A 22,055-nucleotide genomic window follows, 5' to 3' on the forward strand; every position below is an offset into this window, starting at 1 on the left:
GGAATGGGGGGGAGAAACAGGGAAGGGGGGGAGAAAGAGGGAAGGGGGGGAGAAAGAGGGAAGGGGGGGAGAAAGAGGGAAGGGGGGGAGAAAGAGGGAAGGGGGGGAGAAAGAGGAAGGGGGGGGGAGAAAGAGGGAAGGGGGGGGAGAAAGAGGGAAGGGGGGGGAGAAAGAGGGAAGGGGGGGAGAAAGATGGAAGGGGGGAGAGAAAGAGGGAAGGGGGGGAGAAAGAGGTAAGAGGGGGAGAAAGAGGGAAGGGGGGGAGAAAGAGGGAAGGGGGGGAGAAAGAGGGAAGGGGGGAGAAAGAGGGAAGGGGGGAGAAAGAGGGAAGGGGGGGGAAGCTGGAAGGGGGGGGAAGATGGAAGGGGGGAGAAAGAGGGAAGGGGGGAGGGAGAAAGAGGGAAGGAGGGGGGGGGAGAAGAGGGAAGGGGGGGGGAGAAAGAGGGAATGGGGGGGATAAACAGGGAATGGGGGGGGGGATAAACAGGAAGGGGGGGAGGAAAGAGGGAATGGGGGGGATAAACAGGGAATGGGGGGGGGGATAAACAGGGAAGGGGGGATAAAGAGAGGAAGGGGGGGAGAAAGAGGGAAGGGGGGGGAGAAAGAGGGTGGGGGGGGAAAGAGGGAAGGGGGGGAAAGAGGGAAGGGGGGGAGAAAGAGGGAAGGGGGGGGAGAAGAGGGAAGGGGGGAGAAAGAGGGAAGGGGGGGAGAAAGAGGGAAGGGGGGGAGAAAGAGGGAAGGGGGGGGGAGAAAGAGGGAAGGGGGGGGGAGAAAGAGGAAGGGGGGGGGAGAAAGAGGGAAGGGGGGGGAGAAAGAGGGAAGGGGGGGAGAAAGAGGGAAGGGGGGGGAGAAAGAGGGAAGGGGGGGGAGAAAGAGGGGAAGGGGGGGGGGGAGAAAGAGGGAAGGGGGGGGGAGAGAAAGAGGGAAGGGGGGGGAGAAAGAGGGAAGGGGGGGGGGAGAAAGAGGGAAGGGGGGGGAGAAAGAGGGAAGGGGGGGAGAAAGAGGAAGGGGGGGGGGAGAAAGAGGGAAGGGGGGGGGGGGAGAAAGAGGGAAGGGGGGGGGGAGAAAGAGGGAAGGGGGGGAGAAAGAGAGAGCGTGAGATAGAGATGTAGATTTAGACAGAGACACAAACAGCATGGGAGAGGATAAGGGAAGGCCGGGGCTTGTGAGGGAGAGACAGGAAGAGGGCACCAGGGAGAGATAAGATAGTGCGAGAGAGGGGGGGAGAGATAGAAATGAGTGATAAGGAAGAGAAAAGGCAGGAGAGAGCGGACTCGGAGAGACAGCCAGAGCGCATTGACTACAAGAGAAAGAGGGGTTGTGGAAGAACCCGGGAGGGAGGAAGGGCTTGTCTTCTCTCCGCCTCCACTCCTCCCCTCCCCCCTCCCTTTCTGCTCCCACCCTCCTCCTCTCCGCGGTGCCGTCACTATCACGCCGGGAGCTGTAAGGAGGGTAGAGGCCGCCGGGTGTCTGCATCCCCGGGAGCCGCAGGGAGGAGAGTGAGGAAGAGGCGGATATCTCCGCGGGAGCCCGAGCACCGGACACACGGTGAGAGCCGGGGAGGCCGGGAGGGAGGACACCACTGGCAGGGGCCTGGGGAGTATGTGCTATTGGGGTGTGGGATTGTCATGTAGGGTCTTGTGTATCTGTTATTGGGGTGTGTGGTTGTCATGTAGGGTCTTGTGTATCTGTTATTGGGGTGTGGGGTTGTCATGTAGGGTCTTGTGTGATGTGTATCTGTGTTATTGGGGTGTGGGATTGTCATGTAAGGTCTTGTGTGATGTGTATCTGTTATTGGGTGTGGGATTGTCATGTAGGGTCTTGTTTGATGTGTATCTGTTTTATAGGGTGTGGAATTGTCATACAATATGATTGTGTAATAGGGTCTTGTGTGGTGTGCGTATAACAGGGCGTGGAGATTGTCATGTAAGACAAATATGTTTAATAGTATCTTATGTGAATTTGCATTATAAGATGTGGGGTTGCAATATTCTATGTGATGTGGATTTTGTCATATAACACAGTATGTAGTGGTGTCTTGTGTGGTGTATCTGTATTATTGGGTGTGGGTTCTGTCATAAAATGTATAAAATTATATTTGTATGGTGTAAGTGTGGGATTGCAATATAACGTGGACATAAGGTGTGGGGTTTGTCACGTTACATGTATATGTGTGGTGAGGTTTGGGAATCCTGGTATAATGTTATAAGGTCCAAGGGAACTGATATGTTTTGTGTTATGGGGTCTGGGGATTCTAGAGTAATGTGTATCTTTGTAATATTGATTGTGTGCATACAGATGTAATATGCTTCTATGTCTTATGGACTGTGGTGTATACAGTATACTCTGACATGTATCTGTTCTGGGATCAGAGGGTCTTGGTATAATAAGAGTTTCTGAATTGAGATCCATATAGTGTAACTGTGTTAATGGTCCCTGGAATCCCGGTATAATTTGGACCATTCTATAATGTGTATAGTTATGGGGTCTGGAGATTCTGCTTCATGGATCAGTGAGCAATGTGGGTTCTAGTGATTTTGATAGTTTGCACCCCTTATGTTATGGGGCTTGGGACAGACCTTGTTATGGGCTCTGGCTTTTGAGATATAATGTGGATATGTGTATTTCGGTGACTGGTGATCTGATATTAATTTGAATCTCTATGGTGTGGGGTACTCTGATCAACTTGCAGTATATAGCATGAATGTGTGGACCCATGTCTGATTACAGTACAGGGGATCTTGGTATATAAAGATCTCATTCCCACCTCTTGGAGATGAACTGCTCATTTATTGCTAGTCTATTCTTCTGATTCCATGGTGTAGGAGCCATCTGTAGATATTCTCATCTGGGTCTATTGAGGGTTTTTATCATTCCCGGGGAGCAGCAATATTTACAGCATTATTTTGGTACATAGGCGCCTGATACCGGATGTTACATAGCTATCTAGGTGCTTTTGATCCCTGTTACAAAGGCAGTGTCTTATACAATCTGGCATCAGACACTTCAGTGAAAATGAAATGTTTGGATATTTTTGACTGATTCCCTGCGGGTTTCTATGAACTCTGCTGTCATCTCTATTTAGGTAACACATGCTACCTCCTGATGTGTTTAATGAGAGAAACGTGTCATATGGGGTGTTTAGTTGTGTGCAATCTCTGGTGGGGTGTCTCTAAGCCTGGTGGGTGTGCCTGTGCTAGAGGACCGTTGTTACCCCAGGTAGTACTTTTTCTTTCTAGAACACAAGGTGGGGGAACTCTGACATGAAGAAGATGGGGCCGGGTGAGGAATTATTCTTTGACATGCGCAAAAATATACACATTTATTCACATTTTTAAAATCTTTTGAATTTATCTGTTTGTTTGTAAATAATTATTATATTCTAATTTTTCTATTAAAAAAATCAACAAATTGTTATATTTTATAAATGATCACAGTAATGAATATAAATGTTACCACGTGTCATGAAAAAGAGCCCTGAGCCCAGGTATTATAAGGTGTCCGTGTATCAGTGATCTCTGGTGTTATCAGAAATTGCTCAAGGGTCGACAAAATGTTTGTGATGCATTGGGCTGAAATCATTATTTGTGTTTGTGTTAATGTGTCATGGTGTTATGCTGTTGGGGTGTGTGGTCTGGTTCCAGGTGGTGGATGTCTAATTGGGCAAATAAATGGTTCATCTCTTGTGGGAGTCTTGTAATTCTATTTGTGATATCAGAGGTTCACTTTATCACACACCCACCTGGACCTTTTTCATTTGGGCTTCTTTGGGCTAATAAGCTTAACCCTCTTGGTCCCCAGGGGGATGTGGAGGAGCTGCAATGCAAAGAGATAAACACACACATACTGTATTGTCCAGAAGACGGCATTTTAGAACTGACAGGGCCTTGTCTGGGCTATATTTTCTAAGGGGATGGAACTTGAGGATCCCAGAAGCATATAGAGATAATCCATACCAGTACAGAGTGAAGCATGCTCATCTTCAAGGTTTTTAGCCTCTTGTCCAAAAAGCTTCTTGTTCTATAACTTCTTTGCTGCTGGATGGGAATGCAACATATTGATTTCCCTGTGAGATTGTTCCTGTGGGCCACATGAGGTCCATCAGAGGATCCCACAGAGTTTTAAGTCAGGGGAAGAAACCTTGGGTACAGCATCTCATCTTCTGGATCTGATCAATAGCTCTCCGGCCCTCAATTATTCATTGCTTCCATTCTGTTCCTAGACAGGCATCAGAAAAAGACTGCCTGTGTGGGGTATTGGAGTATACGGATGCTGATATTGGGGTGGGGGGTTACTTTCCAGAATGTGGATGTCTGGTGGTGGGTTTGGCTTGATGTGAACAAATCAAACATAGAAGTGTTCTTGCTTTAGGAGCATTTTATTACCTGTTTTCTACACACTTCAATTTTAGAACCAGTGTTTAGACAGTCGGGGTGTGTCCTGGGCCTGGTTCGTGTAATATTGAACACGTGCTAGCAGAGCCGTTTGAAGTACTTTGCAATGTACTCCTGACAAATTCTCCCCCCCCCCCCTTTTTTTTTCTTCCAGTTGATACATACAGGTACTTGGACATTTAATGAGTCCCACAACCGGGTTGCTGGAATTAAAATAGGCATTGGTACCGACAAATATTGAATTCTATACATTAAATAAGATGGATACAATCATATGTAAATAGGGTCATTATTTCTATGCAGCTCTAATGCATGTCATTGCAAAAAAAATGCACCCCTTTAAAGACCTGATTGAAGTAGGCACCTACATATCTAATTGCTAACCAGGCTTTCAAAGCAACCTTTTGTTTTTAAATATTACAACATTATAACTACAAATCCAAAATAAATTAAGTGTGTAAAATAAGGGTACATTTCAGCAGGGGGGAGTGAATGGCTATTTACTACCTTTTACCCCTTTCGAGTATCTGGGAAATCCTTGTGATCATACATTTTAATAGCAATAGGAATGATAAACCCTCATTTAGACATTCCTTTATGGGGCATTCTAAGCATGTATGTAGTTTTGCAGCAATTTATATGCAAATTGGCTGTCCATTCATTTTGCTACAGTGAGAACTTCCCATCGCTACTTTTCAGGGCTGCACTAGATGCACTAATGCGGTTATTATGTATGCATCTGCAATTTGAAGTCATTTGGGAAAGTAAGATGGATTCTGTCCTGGGATGATTCAATGTGCATCTCTTAAAACTGTGTGTGTACCTGCACTACCAGCCCTCTAGACCAGTGATTTCCAACCTTTTTTGTTTGGAGGAACCCTTGAAGTATTTTTAAAAATTTCGGGGAACCCCTATCTGGCTGACACATTAGGGTCGACAGGGGTCAGTCACAACATTCCACACCTCACGAGCCACCTCTATTTCCCACCCTCTACCCATGTATTTCTCTCCCATCCATCTCACTAACTCTCCCCCCTCCCGCCTCGCATGTATTTATCCCTTGCGTCTCACTCTTACTCCCTCTTTTCCTCACTCCCTCCCTCCTGCCCCCCTCTCTTCTCTCACTCGCCCCTACCTTCTGTCAATTACCCCACTCTCACTCAATCCACCCTACAAAATACATTCCAAAAAAAAACACCGCTGGGGGGGAGGAAGGTCTGTAGTCCATAGGAGGAATCCCTGAGACTGCTTCAAGAAGCCCTGGTTGGGAATCACTGCTCTAGAGATTTATTTAAAAAAACAAACATTTAACCCAAAACAAGCAGCTCATTTAGCATCAGTCACACCTGGCCTTCACTCTCCAAATGCCCTCCAGTAACCAGAAGATGAGCTATTTCTCCAGGCATAAACCCATACGTTTTACTACCATGGGTTTGAGAGACCATTAATTTGATCTGGAATTGTGTAGGGATACTCAGGATCACAATACACTGCGCAGTATGTTCATTCAAACATGGCCGTGGTGTGGGGGGAGCGGGTATTTTAACCCTAATTTGCTGGTATGTATGTGGTTTCTCAATCCCTTTGCTGCGAGAGGGCTTGGCAACGCATTACATATTATTCTGATGATGCAAAATGCGTCGGCGTGCCCCTCGTATGTTTGTAATGCTTTTACCAGCCATGCTTTCTCACGCTGTCTGTGCCCCTCTGGCAGTGGAGCTTGTATTACGGAGGGTCAGTGCATCCCTGTTTTATGGACCTTTTTGGTTTATGAAGTGACCAGGCCAGGACTCTCCGCACCATTTATACATCTGTGCTTGTGTTGCACAAGAGTTTTTCCCCATCACTGCATTATATAAATATTCCATATTTACCAGCCAGCCTTCTGCAAATAGGACACGTTCCTCCTGGTCTTGAAAGCCACCTCACCGACCATTCAAGCCAATGGGCTGTAAGATGCCTGAGGGTGTCATACAGCGGAAGACTGCTTAAAGGACTTTGTTTGTGTTTGCCTTTACATTTTAGGGTAAAATAGCAAGTAATTGATACATGTATCTGGCAGCCGATTCCCTTTTCCCTTAACAATAATGTGCCAAAATAGTCACGTAATGAGTAGCAATAATAGATCGGGTTTATATTGCTTATTTGTATCCCAAAGCATTTCACATTTGAGATGGCAAAGGTTGCCATATCTGAGAGAGATTAATATTGGTTTTCAGCAATGCCTCCAGGGAAAGGGAAAACATAATTATTCTTACTAAACATTATCCAATTACAAGTGTGAGATAAAGGGATTTGCCCAGGATCGCACACAGCGCTGGTGGTTGAGGCAGGCATTGAACCCTCAGCCTTGGGCACTGCGCAACTTCCGGGCAGACTGCCCTACAAATGTTAGAAGTACATATTAACACTATATATGTATATCTTCATATAGTGCCGAATGTGTACTCGGCACTTCACAAAGAATGCAGTACAAGGAATTATAAAAATACAATAAGTGCAGCCAATCCAGAGAGCTCCAATATTAACTGTATAGACACTTCATATGTGACACTTAAGAGAGGGGGCGCTAGATTATTCTGGGGGGGCGCGGGTGGTTACATAGGCCCCGCGCTCTTCCCCACAGCATTCAAATTAAATGCCGGGAGGTCGCGTGAGGCCTCTGTAACCTACAGTACTTACCGGGTTTCAGTAGTTTGTTGTGCCGCGTCATGGCAAAGCAGCGTCAAATCGGGCCATTTGACGCAGCGTTGCCATGGCAACGGGGTCGTGTGATGTCACACCCGACGCCGGTCAAACAGTAAGGGGGGCGCGAGTAGCTAACAAGATGTTACACAGCCATGTTAAGTCATATGCAGACACAATAGGGAGGGCAGTAAGCTGGTTGCATATGTGTTGGTGAAGCAAAGTGGTACTCGTGTGTGTGTGTGTGTGTGTGTGTGTGTGGTGTGTGTGCAAAACTAGATTACACATCCATAAAATGTCCCAATTGTACGGTTATTTATTTCTTCCCCCCACCTAACACGATTATTTTACTTTTAGCTCTGTCTCGGTGTGTGGGGGTGGGAGGAGGGCGCTCCCCTGATGTAGAAACGGATCCTTGTTTTGGGCCTCCAGTTTGTGAATTCTATTCGTTTTGTACAGAGAATACTAACCAGCTAATCCTTTTGTATGTCGCGCTTGCCCCCGGCGGCTCCCGTTTATTAAAGTGCCTCTGCTACTTTTTCGTCTTTATTTTCCGTTGCCTTTCTTCCATTCACTGATAAAGACGTCAATTGTTACTTGCAAGACTCGCCAGTGCGATTCATATTCTCTTTGCTGTGGGTGTCGGTGGCCGTAAAACTGATACGTCTGGTACTTCTGTGCACCGCAGTTACACCCAAAGGGGAACAAATCCAATTTATTTCATATACTGTATCTGCTGCTGTTTTGCAGGCATGAGACTTTAATAAATGACTCGCTGTATCTTTCAGATCTCCAGTCAAATAGGCGTATATATGTTATTCATTATCATGTTTTGTGTCTTTGAATATGGCTTCCCCTTGAATGTTGGATGTGATATGAGGTATTCGTATTGGCGCCTTCTTTTTTTTTTTAAGTCGCAACTTGTATTTTTAGCTGTGACTTTATTCAGCTCTATAATAATCCAATGGGCCGTGCGGGATGTTAACAATAAAAAAACTTATAGGGGGAAATCCAACATAAACTGGGTGCTCTACCTAAGGAAAGACAAAGGTTTTCAAAGTACAAAAAAAAAAGAAAAAAGGGTATGTAGGGAGTAAAGACACTGACTGGCACTGAGTTTGCAGTGGAACTGGCAAGTCACTTTATCACCCTGTGCGTCACCAAAAAATTGTAAGCTTCACGGGGCAGGGACCTGTGTCTGCAAAATGTCTCTGTAAAGCGCTATGTAAAACTAGCAGCGCTAGACAAGAACATGCTAAAAAAGAAAAAAAAGTGTGTACAGACTTTTTATTTTTGTATTTTTTTTTTTTTTAGTCCATTTATTCTGTTTCGGCTCCCATTGGGACTCTTCTCATGTACGTGACAAAGGTTCCAATAGGGGACAAACGTTTATAGCTTGTGTCTACTACTTTTGCCTTAAAAAACAAACACAGCATAAGACCTGAATATGTTGATGTAATCTGAGTTAATTAGTATGTATTTCCAAATGAAAGCTTTCGGAGGGAGCTTTCTTGGAGAAGTGCAATCAGAGCGGTTACGCAGAAGGTGAAAAGGAAAGAAGGGAGATGATGTTTATTGATAATGAACAACTCATTACATCATCGTTGGCCAAGCGGCAGCAGTGACATTTAAATTCACACTGGGCGAGAGCCGCAGGTTTATCGGAGACCAAGTTGCCTTGCAGCCAAATTGCAAGTGAAAATCGTCCGCCCTGGAGGAGTATCCGAGCTGCTTCTCCTGCAGATGTCGCATAGACGGGTGCTCCCAAAGGCTGCATGGATTTTGGAAAAACTAGGAACCTACGCTGTTCGTATTAAATTATCATTTCACTGCTTATAGTGCCGGCGACGTTGGGCTGTGGTCGCTGTAAAAATAAAATTGAGATGACTTCCAGCGATCACGACCAAGCCGTCGCTTCTACTATAAGCGCACGCGACGGCGGCGATGCAGTTGTTTTGACGCGACGTCACTGTCGCCGGCACTATAAGCGCAGCCTATGTTCAGGCTGCAAGGGAAGCTGAGAAATTAGGGGGTTATACAGTACTATTGGTTATTTATACTGCACCAACATTCTGTAGCGTGGTGCAAGGGGGGAACAAAATGACATTGATTACATGACTTGGATTGTAAGCTCTTCAGGGCAGGGACTCCTTTTCCCAATGTTACTTTCCTGTCTAAAGCGCTTTGTGTTCTATTATTATGCCACATGTATTACTGCTGTGAATCGCTATGTACATGGATGGTGCTATACAAATAAAGATGTACATAAACAGACTGGCATACCAAGTCAGAACAAACGAGTGCAAACATACAAAAGACTCTGAGAGCCCTTCTCACAAGAGCTTACATTTTAGAACAGGAGTTCATGCAATATACTGTCATGGTTAAAGCCCAGTGGTCCATATAGCACAGACCATCTAAATGTGCTGGCCTCTTCTCCTGTTGCAAGACGGATAATTGGGTTGCTAGGCTTTAAGCCTGAAACACATTAATCTGCATGAAGTATCCTCCTACAACAAGGGAATCTATGTTCCAACCTATTACCCAGGCATTGATTTAAGAAAAAGGAAGCTAAGCCTTGTGGAAGTACCAGTCTCACTTGTTTTTTTGTTTTTTTTGCATCAGAAACAACATTTTAAAACTGGAATCTGGCATCGGGCTGACTTTATAATCAAATTGTAAGAATAAAAAAAGGTTTAACATCCGTCATCTGTGGCTGCACTTCCTGTTGCCACCACGTTCTTATATATAGGGCATGGTGCAAGATCGCTTTCCTTTATAGCTGAGTGATAAGGTGCTGACGAGAAGGCAGCCTTTATTACTTCCGTTCTTGTCTTCATGCTGCTGGATTTTAGCAAAGTTCAGTGAATGTGCATCTGCTTTTGTTCTTGTGACACAGCAGGAGTGGGAAGTCCAAAGATGTTCTGTGTGAGTCACCATATCGGGATGTGATGTAGTATGGGCAGGTAAGGTGTGTGCCATCTTCCTTTACTCTCTTGCTACTACAGGGCCTACAATATGTTAGGGCAGTGTTTCCCCAAAATAGGGGGCCGAATTACAGATGGGGCTCGAAGTGTGACAGGGGAGACATAGGCCTCAGCCAGGCGGGGAACGGGCGGGGTGGTGCTTGTGCTCTGCGCCCTGCTCGGCCGGGCGATTCGTGGCTGGCTAGGTGCACGTGCGTCTGGGGGCGCAGCCACGACGTCACGGAGCTGGTTCGCCCTCATTGGGCAAACCGCTCACAAGACACGCTTGCGATCAACAAATTCAAATTTGCTTGCTCGGCAAGAAGCTAAGCGCCAAGCAGGCGAACCCGCTCACGCTGGCCACACACATTTGTCGCAATGTGTCTCATCGTGGTGAGCGCGCCCGCTCTGCGCCACCCTGGACGAGGCCATACACTGGAAGATGCAGAAAGGGGCAAAGTGAATAAATTGACAAATAGACATGTAGAGTTAGGCTGCGGTTATACACCCGGTTATATGCCCGTAGCGACACCGCGTGGTGCAAAAACAAGTTTGCTACATACAGTACGTGAAAACTGCCTATACCAAATGCGACTGCTCTCCCCACTTGCTACTGCAAAGGGGGAGACGGTTGAAACGTTTTCAAAATGTTGTTTTCTGGTTACGACTGCCGCGTCACGTGATGTGGCAGTTCAACGAAAAAAAACGGATTTCAGCCAGCAGTCGCGTGCGCAGAGGAATGTGCTTGTGCGCATGTCGCTATGGTGACGTCACAGGTGCGCACAGTTCGGCTATATAATCGAAGCCTTGCAGGAAGTCTTTCTGCCCCCATATTCCAATGAATATATTATTCTATGTGGAATCCTTATTCCTTGTTCTGCACAATGGAACAGCTATACAGATTGTGGCGAGGTATGATGCTGGAATCCTTATTCTTTCAAATGTTGTGAGATACATACAGTATATCTATTTGTCTCTGTGCACTGGGGAAAGCGGGGGGGGGGGCCTATGCAAAATACTCTGGGGGGAGACCAGTTTAAAAAGATTTAGAAACACTGCATTAGGGGTCTGTTTGAAACCATTTAATCTGCAACATTTCTAGTTGGTATCTCCATATACATTTATAGGTTGTTTTGCAAGTACTTCTACCTTTCACTGGACCAACATAGAATCTTCACCCCCTTTTTTTTTTCCCCCAGTGAATTTATCAGACCTTCTGAACAAGATACTGCACTCGGGTCAATACCTGCACAATGGAACAGCTGTACAGATTGTGGCGAGGTTGCGATATGATGCTGGAGGTGTATAGATTCCCTGGAATAATCCTCTAGCCTCATACAGAACCCACCAAGATGCCAGTTGAAAAAGAAAATCTATCATTTTATTTTTGAATTGCATTGTTTTAATGTATAAATGCAATTTGTAAATATTTTCTACGATTGCCATTTTTGATTAATTTTATTTTAAAGGGGCAATTCAAGCTGCACTTTAAAAAAATATATATATTTTTTTAAATATATGCAGCCTTTGATTACCTACGCTGCCAATTAGTTTTCAACAAAGGTAATGTATTCATTCTCCTGTGATTGATCAGCAAAGATCCTGCTCCCCAGGGTTCACCAAATCGCTGCCTTTCCGTTTCAATCAATCCTGCAGTCAGTGTAACTCAGCAGCTACAATGTATTCTTATATTACTAAAGGTAACATTATCTATTGTTATAGTTTGTAGCTCAAGCTTCTGGGAATATTGGTAACAAATTATCACAAAAAGGAAAAAGTTGCAAGAATCTTGCACTACTGGTGAAGTGGGCTAAACCCTGCTATTGAATTCAAAAGATGCGCAGTATATTAATATATATATATATATATATATATATATATATATATATACATACATACATACATACATACATACATACATACATACATACATACATACATACATACATACAGTGTTCGACAAACCTATACATTTGCTCGCCCCGGGCGAGTGGATTTAACCCCCGGGCGAGTAAATATTGGCCCAAGCAGCACACGTTTGGTACTAGGTGGCGAGTAGATTTTTTTGTGTGGCGAGTAGATTTTTGGGTGATTTGTCAACCACTGTGTGTGTGTGTGTATATATATATATATATATATATATATATATATATCAAGGTTGAAACAGCTGTCTGTGGGTGGTTTTCTGGGTATGCACCTTAACCCTGGCTGTGCTCAAAGCTGTGACCATGCAGCAAGCTTAAGCCTATAGGGAACCATGTTAAAAATGGTTATTGAGGCAAGAAGTGACACTGTGTGCTCATTTGCATGTCATTTCCCAGAATCCCTTGCTGCAGTGGAAGTGCTGTATGCTGGGTGATAATGGGGAAAGGCGGGGTTGCAGACCTGCCTAAGACATGCAGATGAGCATACAGCTATATTTGCTAATATATAACTAATATATATATATATATATATCTAACTATATATTAGATATATAATATATAGTTATCTAATATTACAAAACTCAAAAAAAAAAAACCATGTAGGATATTGCATGGATTGCAGCTTTAAATACAGGAAAGAGTAGCGTTTGATATGTTAAGTGTCCGGGAGGTTCAAACACAGTCTAAAGATTTATAACGTCCGACACTAGAGAGTTCCAGAAAAATCATGATTCGTAATGCTAACATTTTTTCTTTTTTTAATAGAGCAGGACACACTAAGGGGGCAAGATACTAACGTACGAGTCCAACTTATATATAGGTTTAGGGGGTGGGTTTCTGCTTAAAAAGAATGTTTATGCTGCAACTGACTTTAATCAGGATACACTGCCATTAATGCACTTTGCTCTCCTTCTCTTGGTGCGTTTTGGAACATGTCGGCGTTCTTCTTTTCTTTTTTTCATTGCGATGGCAATGCTTGGAATCTAATTACAAGGGAAAGGTTATTGGCGGGAGTGTCTAACATCACAGCTCTGTTGGCGTGTCTACAACGTCTTATAATGTGATGTTTTATGTAGTGGAAACAGGTTTTCACACACACCGCTTTCAGGTTTCCCTCCCCTCCCCTCTACTGGATACAACAGGCGGCTTTATATATTAAAATTACCCAGTGACCTCATAAACTGGGCATACACATGTAAATTAGGGCGAGAGATGTTGGTTATTGATTTATGCGTAGCCCTCGTGAGCTCGGAAATGTTAACACCTTCGCTGCCAGAAGGCAACATGTGTAATGTATATTCTGTATGTCTGCCCAGCCGCCCGTCCATCCAAGTACATAGAGCTTTACAGCAGTAATACACGTGGCATAATATTATAACACAATGGGAATAAGCCCTTCAGACCTAATGGGAAAATGATTCCCTCGCCTGAAGAGCTTACAATCCATATAATTACAATTCACTATTGTATTTCGTGAATTACGTTTGAAGGGCTCGCTCCGAAAAGCACAGCGCTTAGGATTGTGTTGATCTCGTATACAGCTCCTGTTGGGGGCGACGTGATTTGGAAAGCAGGATGAACATGACGAAACCAACTTTAACCTAAAGGAACTAAGTGTAACATGGGTGACTGCGTCTGCTGCTTTAGTGAAACTGCAGAGTGGTGCAACAGTAAGCAATATAAAGGGTCAGAACGTGTTATTATTATGATTATTATACACCCACTTGCCAATGTTCGGAAAGCAAGATGTTTTGTACTATAAACCTGCTGCTTCTTGCTTAGTTTGCTTTGCTCTGGACTTTGACTTTCACTAGCAAATAAGCCCCGATATGGCAGAGTCGGGACATCGCCCTTATAATCATACTGCACTGAGTCAGTGTTGGGCAACCCGTGCTTTCATTCTCCGGCGGGGGTGTCCTGCTGCAAGCTCCTCTGCCAGTTCAGAGGTTAGAATTAGAAGCCATGCATATAATTTACTGCTTGAAGTATAGTGGGTATAGATTTAGCCAGTAAATGTATCACTTCTGCATAGCATTTGGTTTCGGCTGACTGTCATGGTGTTGAAAATTACCCCACTCTGATACATCGTTAAACCGCCTTTACGAGGTCTCTTCCTGCCCTTTCCAAAGCTGTTTTTATTTTTGCAATCTGATTCTTCATGCAGGAGATATAACCATTTGAAATATTGTGTGTCCGGGAGGTGAAATGGAGCTCTCCCCAGAGCCCAGTGCTGTCTATATGTTGCCATAATGACATCAGATGATAAAGATTTAAGAGAATTGTGTTAACACTAGAAAAAAAAAACAATTTTAAATTTAATTAAATGATCAGAAATAAAACATCTAAAACCGTTACACTTTGGGGCAAGTGAAAATTGATGTTGGGTAATGTACATACGCAGTTGAATTCCCAAAGTTTAGCTGCATTTTGTGTGTGTGTTTGTGTGTGTGTGTGTTTGTGTGTGTGTGTGTTTGTGTGTGTGTGTGTTTTTGTTAAAAAAAAGGGGGTATAAGAGGCGTGAGTAACGAAATTATCTTTATATATAAAAGAAGCAAAAAAAAAAAACCCCAAGATAGCCATGAAATACCATCAGCGGGGGGTCACGCGTGTCCGAGCTCTTTCATAGTACACAGGTAAAACTTGGTCATCTCTCTCTCCATGGAAGTGCCAAAGATTGCAAAGCATGTAGAGGTCAACCCCCTGGATGTGATTGCATGCACACACCTGGTGTGTGTGTGTGTGTGTGTGTGTGTGTGTATATATTATATTTAAACATGCCTCCTATTTCACTTGGATTGTAAGCTCTTTGGGGCAGGTTCTCCCTTTGCCTTATGTTGTAATTTACCTATTGATCGTCAGAGGCTGCTTGGGACAGAGTTGGGCCTAGTGCACTGGGATTTGTCTAGGGATATTTTTCCGGTGGAGTATGTAGTTGGTGATGGAATAAACTTTAAAGTAACACACACACACACACACTTGCTACGTTTGTTAACATAGCAATGCAAACTTTGTAGTAACATGTAAGCGACGTGATTGAAATCTCTTCACCTCTTTACTGCTGTTGGAGCCTTCAAGGCATTTCTTGTCATTGCTATGCAATGTGTACCAGTCACGCCTACAGCTCAGAAGTTCTGGATTGTAATGACAGGTTCCACTATGAGCCATATATACTAAGTGGTGCTATGCCAGAAGACGCCTTCCAGCCCTGGAAGGCACAGTTTGTCCCACTGATCCGGGTGGTGTCTTCCAGCACTGCCTATTAAATATGGCCCAATATCTCTCATGGGGTTTATAAGCTACAAACATATCTATGCTGGAGAATGGTTGGCAAGGGCATAGTTGGCATTGTGAGGTGTCTGATAACCGAAGATAAAGATCTGTCCTTGGTAACAGATGTAACACATTTTTCGCTGTGTGCGTGTGCGCTCATTACTCTGCTGCCCTATGTGCCTCTGGCATGAATTCTAACTCGAGAAGAATGAAAGGTTCACGCTGACGGCTACTGTGTACATGTAAACTCACGGAAGGGTACGGAGGGTGTTATGCGAGCTATCAGGCAGTACTTGTCCAAATAAAATCAGAAATTACTGCGAATAAACCTAACTAGTGCTTAATGATGCATGTTTTCAGAGCTCTCTTGTCTGGCACGATGGGGCAGGAGAATGGGAACTGTTAAAAGTTTCTCATGTATTTTCTGTCCAATGTGATTTGATGGTCTTTACGTTCCCGGTATTGCAAAGGGAACACTCAATAATGCAATCAAAGGCCCTGTCTAATGCGCATCAAATAGCATCTTTCAACGAACATCGTTGCAATCAATTGTCGAGGCAGCCGCAGGGATTTCAAATACTTCTTCTTTCCAGGCGCCTCCTTTCCCATTCTCACCTCCCCATTTTGTTTTTCTTCTGATTCTTTCCTGTACCTTGATACTTTTCAAAGTCGCCATTTAACCTCCTTTCCTACCTCTCTCCCAAGGGTTACCTATTGAGTTCCCTTTATCTATTGGTCCATATTTATGGTTGCAACGAGAGTTAAAATGGTAGGAAATGGGTTACTTGGCGAAGAGGGATTGGTTTTATGTGCTGATTGTCCCCTCTCGAAGAATGACTCTTGGTGATGCTCAAAGGTGCCTGTGTGACATAGAAAGCCATGACACCAAGTATTTGGTTAATCCCTTAGGCGCTGGCTATGCATTACTTCTTGAAATGTGGAGAACCACAAAGTATGGGTTCAAAATCCTGCCACCATCTGATTTGCGTGCGCTTAGAAATGCTTGATTTACGTTTCCTGTAGTTATTAATGAGCCTCTTCGACATAAATCTGCTCTCCCGCTGTCCAAGCCAGAGGCCAGGTTCAAATTAAACAAGGCACTTGTGTCTGTTTTGCATTCTCTTGAAATCCCTGCTATAAATCCAGAGAATTCAGTTCCTAGAAGTTTATTAAAGAGCAACCGAGCTGGAAAGTTGAAGCTAACTTCCCTTTATCTGCCAATGGGAGCAAGATCTCCAGCTTTAAAACCTTAGAGGCAATCCAAGCACTTTTTATTAATAAAAAATAAATAAATGTTATAACATAGGATTGAAGCAAGGGGTCTCCGGAGCTGAACCCCATTCATTTCAGTTGTGTGACCCCCCCCCCCCCCCTCCCCTGCTTCCGGAGATACTTACCTCCTTAGTGGGTACTGGTAACTACTCCAGGGTTCACTATATGGCCACTTTTCAAAGCTCCTGCGGGCCAATAGGAAGCTGTGCGGTCATCCGGTGCAGCTTTCTATTGGCTCATGCCATGCAGAGCTTTAAAAAGCAGGGAGATACCAACACCCCTACGGAGATATCTCCGGAAGCAGGGGGTCCTGGAGCTGAAATTAATGGGGTTCAGCTCCAGAGACCCCTGCTTCAAACCCATTAATAAAATAATAATACTGTTTCCTTGGTTTGCCTCTAAAGCATGTAGCCTACGTTGAATATGTCACTTTGAAGGACGAATGTAATTTTTCATATGCGTGAATGCAAGGCTACTGTCGTAATCCCGTACACAATGGGAAATATAAATACAGACAATTATTTATTCTGCCCTTCTCATTGTCTATATAGCACTGGCCTGTAACCCTTGCCGTGCTCTCCTGACATCAGCTCTTAAAAGGTGCCCTTTTTATATCTGCGTTTTCTTTCACCAGATTTGCAGCAATTTCTTCTTCCCTTTTTTTTCTCTTCTCTCATTCTGCGTCTCACATAAAACATCACATTATAAGACGTTGTAGACACGCCAACAGAGCTGTGAGGTTAGACACTCCCTGGAGTGGTTACCAGTACCCACTAAGGAGGTAAGTATCTCCGGAAGCATTGGGGGGGGGGGGGAGGTCACAGAACTGAAATGAATGGGGTTCAGCTCCGGAGACCCCTTGCTTCAATCCTATGTTATAACATTTATTTTTATTAATAAAAAGTGCTTGGATTGCCTCTAAGGTTTTAAAGCTGGAGATCTTGCTCCCATTGGCAGATAAAGGGAAGTTAGCTTCAACTTTTCAGTTCCTCTAACGACTGGCACTGAAACGCCATTTCCATAGCGTAGGAATGACAGGGCGAGAGGGCACAGAAGTGGTTGTACTCCTAGAGTTTGCAGCTCACCCCTCCAAGCTTGGAGCTGGCTTCCTTCCAGCCCACATTTTTAAATATTTGGGTTTTACAGTGAGTGTTGTGACATGCCGGAGAAACTGAAGGAAAGAGTTGACTCTTGACAGAAGCAACAGCTGCTTCTTCTTTGCTGAGAGAGGGTTGGGGGCTGCCCCTCCCTCTCTCTCCCCCTGACCCCCCCACCCCACACACTTTTTTCAACAGCTGTGTACGTTTATGGTCAACATTTCAACTGCGAATATTACGTGTACAGTTAAACAGATTAGCTCACTATGCAAACGGAGGAGGGGTTCTGTCTTAACATCGGTTTTCTGGTGCTCTACCCATCCTTCAGTTTTTATGACCATAGTTTTCTTTGCTGTGAGAAGCGATGGGGAGGGGGGAGGGGGGACAAGTTTCAAATGGTTAAAACGTCGATGTTCGATCTTGAAAATAAAAAAAAATAACAATTTTAGTAGTTTTCTGTTCTAAACAATTATCTTTCCTGATCCCATACTGAACTTGTACGTACGTTATATTTTGAAAAACTATTTCCATAATCATTTGGTGGGTAGAAAGTGGCTGTTTATGTAGGAACCACTTTATAACTCTGATTGTAAGGTGTCTGGGGCAGGGTTTTCCTTTCCTTTTGTCTGATTTTGTTTGCATTTATTGTATTCTAACTTCCTGTGCCGAGTACATTGCAGGCAGTATTTAAATAAAGATATACATAACTCTGCCAGGACACAAAAGCATTGGTATTGATGGTGTTGCTTTTGTTTTTTGTGTGTGCACAATTTCCAAACCATCTAGACATGCAAGGTGAAGCAGGTACTGTAATCTGAGAATTGACAATTTGTTAATCTAAAATAAATGGGATCATCCTAGTGTCACATTATTTTCTGTAGTTGGAATTCACAGTGGACCAGTACAAAGTAACTGCCCTTCTGCATCCTAACCACGCATGTTCTGTATTCTAGATCAGGGGTGCCCAAACTGGGTGTGTGAGAGTTTCTGGGGGGTGGGCATGCAGCCAGTGGTTGCAGGGGCCCCGCACTCTTCCCCAAAGCATTTAAATGAAATGCCGGGGGATCGCGAGGAGTCTTAAGGCTAGGTCCAGCTGTCTGTTGCAGTGCGTGCTATGATTTGTGTGTGCTTCGGGAACAAGATCCGCCTCTCAATGGGGCCAAGCCCATTACCTGCCTGTGCGTGTCTTCCCCCCCTTCCCTTCCCAGACCACAGATCGCGGCTTGACAAGGTGCACGTGCCGCCAGGCGCTGTGACCCCAGCGTACGCGGAGTGACTGGGGCCGTAGCCTAACTCGCTTATCTGGCCGGCGGCGGCTTCTGACGATGTGTTGCCATGGCAACACGACATCACCTGATCTCAGAAGACGCCGGAGAACAGGTAAGGGGGGGAAGGCGCAAGAAGGGGGAGAGCAGACTGAAAAGTTTGCACACCCCTATTGTAGATTATTGTAGATTTGATTCTGCCAACATTTTGCTTGATCAAAATCAGGAGGCCAAATTGTTGGGGGTTGGCAAAAGGAGGATATATTTTTTTCTTTTCTGTCCAGTACATTTTGAGCTACGCAGACAGTTCGAACTCTTTAATTTCTATAAGGGTACTTTCATTGTTCATTCGGGTGAGTTAATCTCTGATGCTTCCTCTGGAAGGATGTATAAATCATCTGGGAAGACATACTTGGGCCCCGATCCTCAAAGCTCTGTCAAGTCGGTAAGAACGGTGCATCTTCAAAGTACCAATACCATGACGTTAAGCCATGTTTCCTCCCTTAAAGAGTATAGCGTTAGCTATAACAGATGTTTGTGATAATTACACGCAAATACAGCGTTCTCAGAACATCGCATATCCACAAAAGTCTAGTGAGGTTACTGTGGGAACGTAACATTGCATAAGAAAGCTCGTACTAAACTTGGAGTCTCCTCTTTTCTCTCAACTTGAGCTGAAGACCAATTTTTATTTATTTATTTATTTATAAAATATTTTACCAGGAAGTAATACATTGAGAGTTACCTCTCGTTTTCAAGTATGTCCTGGGCACAGAGTAAAACAAAATAAATGGTTACAAATACAGTTACATAAATGAACAGGGTATACATTATATACAAGACATTGCATGCACAGTTAAAGAAAATATATATTATGAGCGTATGAAACAGTTACAGACCAGATTAAAGTGTGAGACAGCCTTAGATTTGAAAGAACTTAAGCTGGTGGTGGATATGAGAGTCTCTGGTAGGTTGTTCCAGTTTTGGGGTGCACGGAAGGAGAAGGAGGAACGTCCGGATACTTTGTTGAGTCTTGGGACCATGAATAGTCTTTTTTGAGGTCTGGGTAGGGGTAATTATTGGAAGATAAAGCAAAATGATAGAATAACTAAACCACACAAGTGAGAGGATGTTTGCACTATGTTTGTGTGTGTGTGTATGTGTGTGTCCTATCTACCTATCTTTGATACTGTGTTATCTCGGGGAACATTAATGTCCTGTTTCAGGTAACGTTGTTTTTATGCGTCCTGATTTAATATAGCTTTGTGGATCTAGCCATACTGTAAGTGATTTAGTGATCGATATTTCCTTGTCCATCATGGTTCTGATTGCATGGCGCAAAGATAACATTCACCGGGGAGCTGTGCATTTCCCCCCCCCCCTCTTCCCCCCCATTTTATGAAGATTGTTTCGTCACTAAATTTTGCAAACATCCACTAAGTGGGATCTTGCCATTCTGTTTTGAGTCTGAAGAAGGGCCCCCCAGCCTGTAATGTTATGGGACTCATTGACAGAGGGATAAGAAGCTTGTGTACCCCATCTGCTCTGGAAAGGAGATTGGAGCAAAGTAACCTCAAACGACATGCACTCTTTTCTTTTCATAGTAAGGACTTTTTTGCCTTTGATCTGCTGAGTATTGAGAGTGTGTGTGTGTGTGTGTGTTTTCGTGTGTGTGTGTGTTTTCTACGTGGAGAAAGTGACCTTAAAAGATGAATGTGGTAGGTGGCCAGAATAGAGCTGTCATGTACAATGCTATTATGGCCAGTTTGTATATATTTAATATACACAGGGATAGTTGGACTTTTATATGCCCTGTAACTTATTCCAGGCAGACACAGAAATCGCAGCTAAAGGGCAGAATTGGTCTGCATTGAGCACAGACGGCACACAATTAACACTTCAGCTATGGACCTTGTTGGTCTTGGATGAACTTCAAACTGTCTCACCATTAATTTATTAAAGGGTCAGACCTTTTACTAGCGGTAATCATGGAAGCTTCTTGCTGGTACCCAACGTGTGTCTCTTACACACTGGCAGCACTGCTTTAACAGAGGATTCTCATCCCAGCCCATCCACTTCTGTCTGCAGTCCTGTGCTGGGGGGAACTATAATCCGTATTTATTTCCAAGATCTATGTTTCCTGCATGCTTTCCGTTGTCTTGATGCAGTCAATTAACACACGAGGAAAAGTAGTGTCAAATAAAACTGCTAATCACGTTAAACCAACCACTTCCCAGCAGGAGATGGAGACAGATGAATCAGTGAAGATCACTGGGTTTGTTTTGTTGTTTGACACTTCTTACCCAATCCTGATTTTCCCTTCATCTCTGTTGCATGTCCTTATTAATGGGTGATATCTCATTTAAGATATTAACGGCTCAGCTAGGGTTCTGTTTATGACTGGTTTATTCAGGTGCTGAAAGTTACAATATTATGTTGAGGTAGCAGTGTTTTTAAGAGCAGACAATGCTTTCATAATATACAGATGCAGCGGCCGTTATTTGAACATGTCACACGTTGTATACCTCGGAATACCCGCGTCATGGCGCATTATTTCTTCCAACCGTACCGCCTTAAGACGCGAGTGCAGAAAATGGCATTTTAGTGTTCTGGTTTTTAAACACCTGAAATTGACACAGTAGCACAGTACTGTACACATTACAATTCATTCATTTAATTGCACACAATCCATGAAATTCAAAGAAAGCAACCGCGATAAACACGTGTGCCTGGGGCGATTGGTCGCGTTAATGCCGTGTGGAGTACAGCAGCGCGCACGAAAACGGCTCCGTGATTTGTTCGAATAACGGCCGCTGCATCTGTAGTCACAGAGGTTGCATTAGGATATCTGTTCCCCATTATCTCTTGGCATACAGTGCTTCCACCGCAGCCAGGGATTCTGGGTAATTTGCAAATGAGCACTCGGTTTGTCACTTTTTGGTTCTTATCTATTTTAACATGGCTCCCTATAATTATACAACTGCCATCTTACACAGCTGTTCAGCACAGCCAGTATACCTACTCGCAGACGGCAGTTTTGACCTTTTTGGGTCTTATCAGTGTTAGGCTGCACTTGTTGCGTCGCTATCGGCAGCACTATATCACGTCAAAACGAATGCATTGCCGCCGTTGCGTGGGCTTATAGTAAGCGCAACGCAACGGCTTGGTCGCGATCGCTGGA

The 22,055-nt window shown here is 44.1% G+C and overlaps 1 protein-coding gene across 7 annotated transcripts in view; it reads left to right on the forward strand.

Moving 5' to 3' along the window:
• Positions 1-1,316: 1,316 nt before the first annotated feature.
• RAPH1 (Ras association (RalGDS/AF-6) and pleckstrin homology domains 1) overlaps positions 1,317-22,055 on the forward strand; it is a 140,883-nt gene continuing 120,144 nt past the window's right edge. For 2 of the 7 annotated variants that reach the window (XM_075608553.1, XM_075608558.1), the window contains exons 1-2: positions 1,317-1,548; positions 18,818-18,989. In XM_075608553.1, coding sequence (XP_075464668.1) covers positions 18,945-18,989 — 45 coding nt within the window. In that variant the 5' untranslated portion in view covers positions 1,317-1,548; positions 18,818-18,944. Of the gene's footprint in view, positions 1,549-9,878; positions 10,046-18,817; positions 18,990-22,055 lie in introns of those variants that run through there. The other 5 variants (XM_075608560.1, XM_075608557.1, XM_075608559.1 and 2 more) reach the window with 5 other exon arrangements.

This window comes from Ascaphus truei, chromosome 7 (genome assembly GCF_040206685.1).
Source record: "Ascaphus truei isolate aAscTru1 chromosome 7, aAscTru1.hap1, whole genome shotgun sequence".
In the NCBI taxonomy this organism is placed as follows: Eukaryota; Metazoa; Chordata; class Amphibia; order Anura; family Ascaphidae; genus Ascaphus; species Ascaphus truei.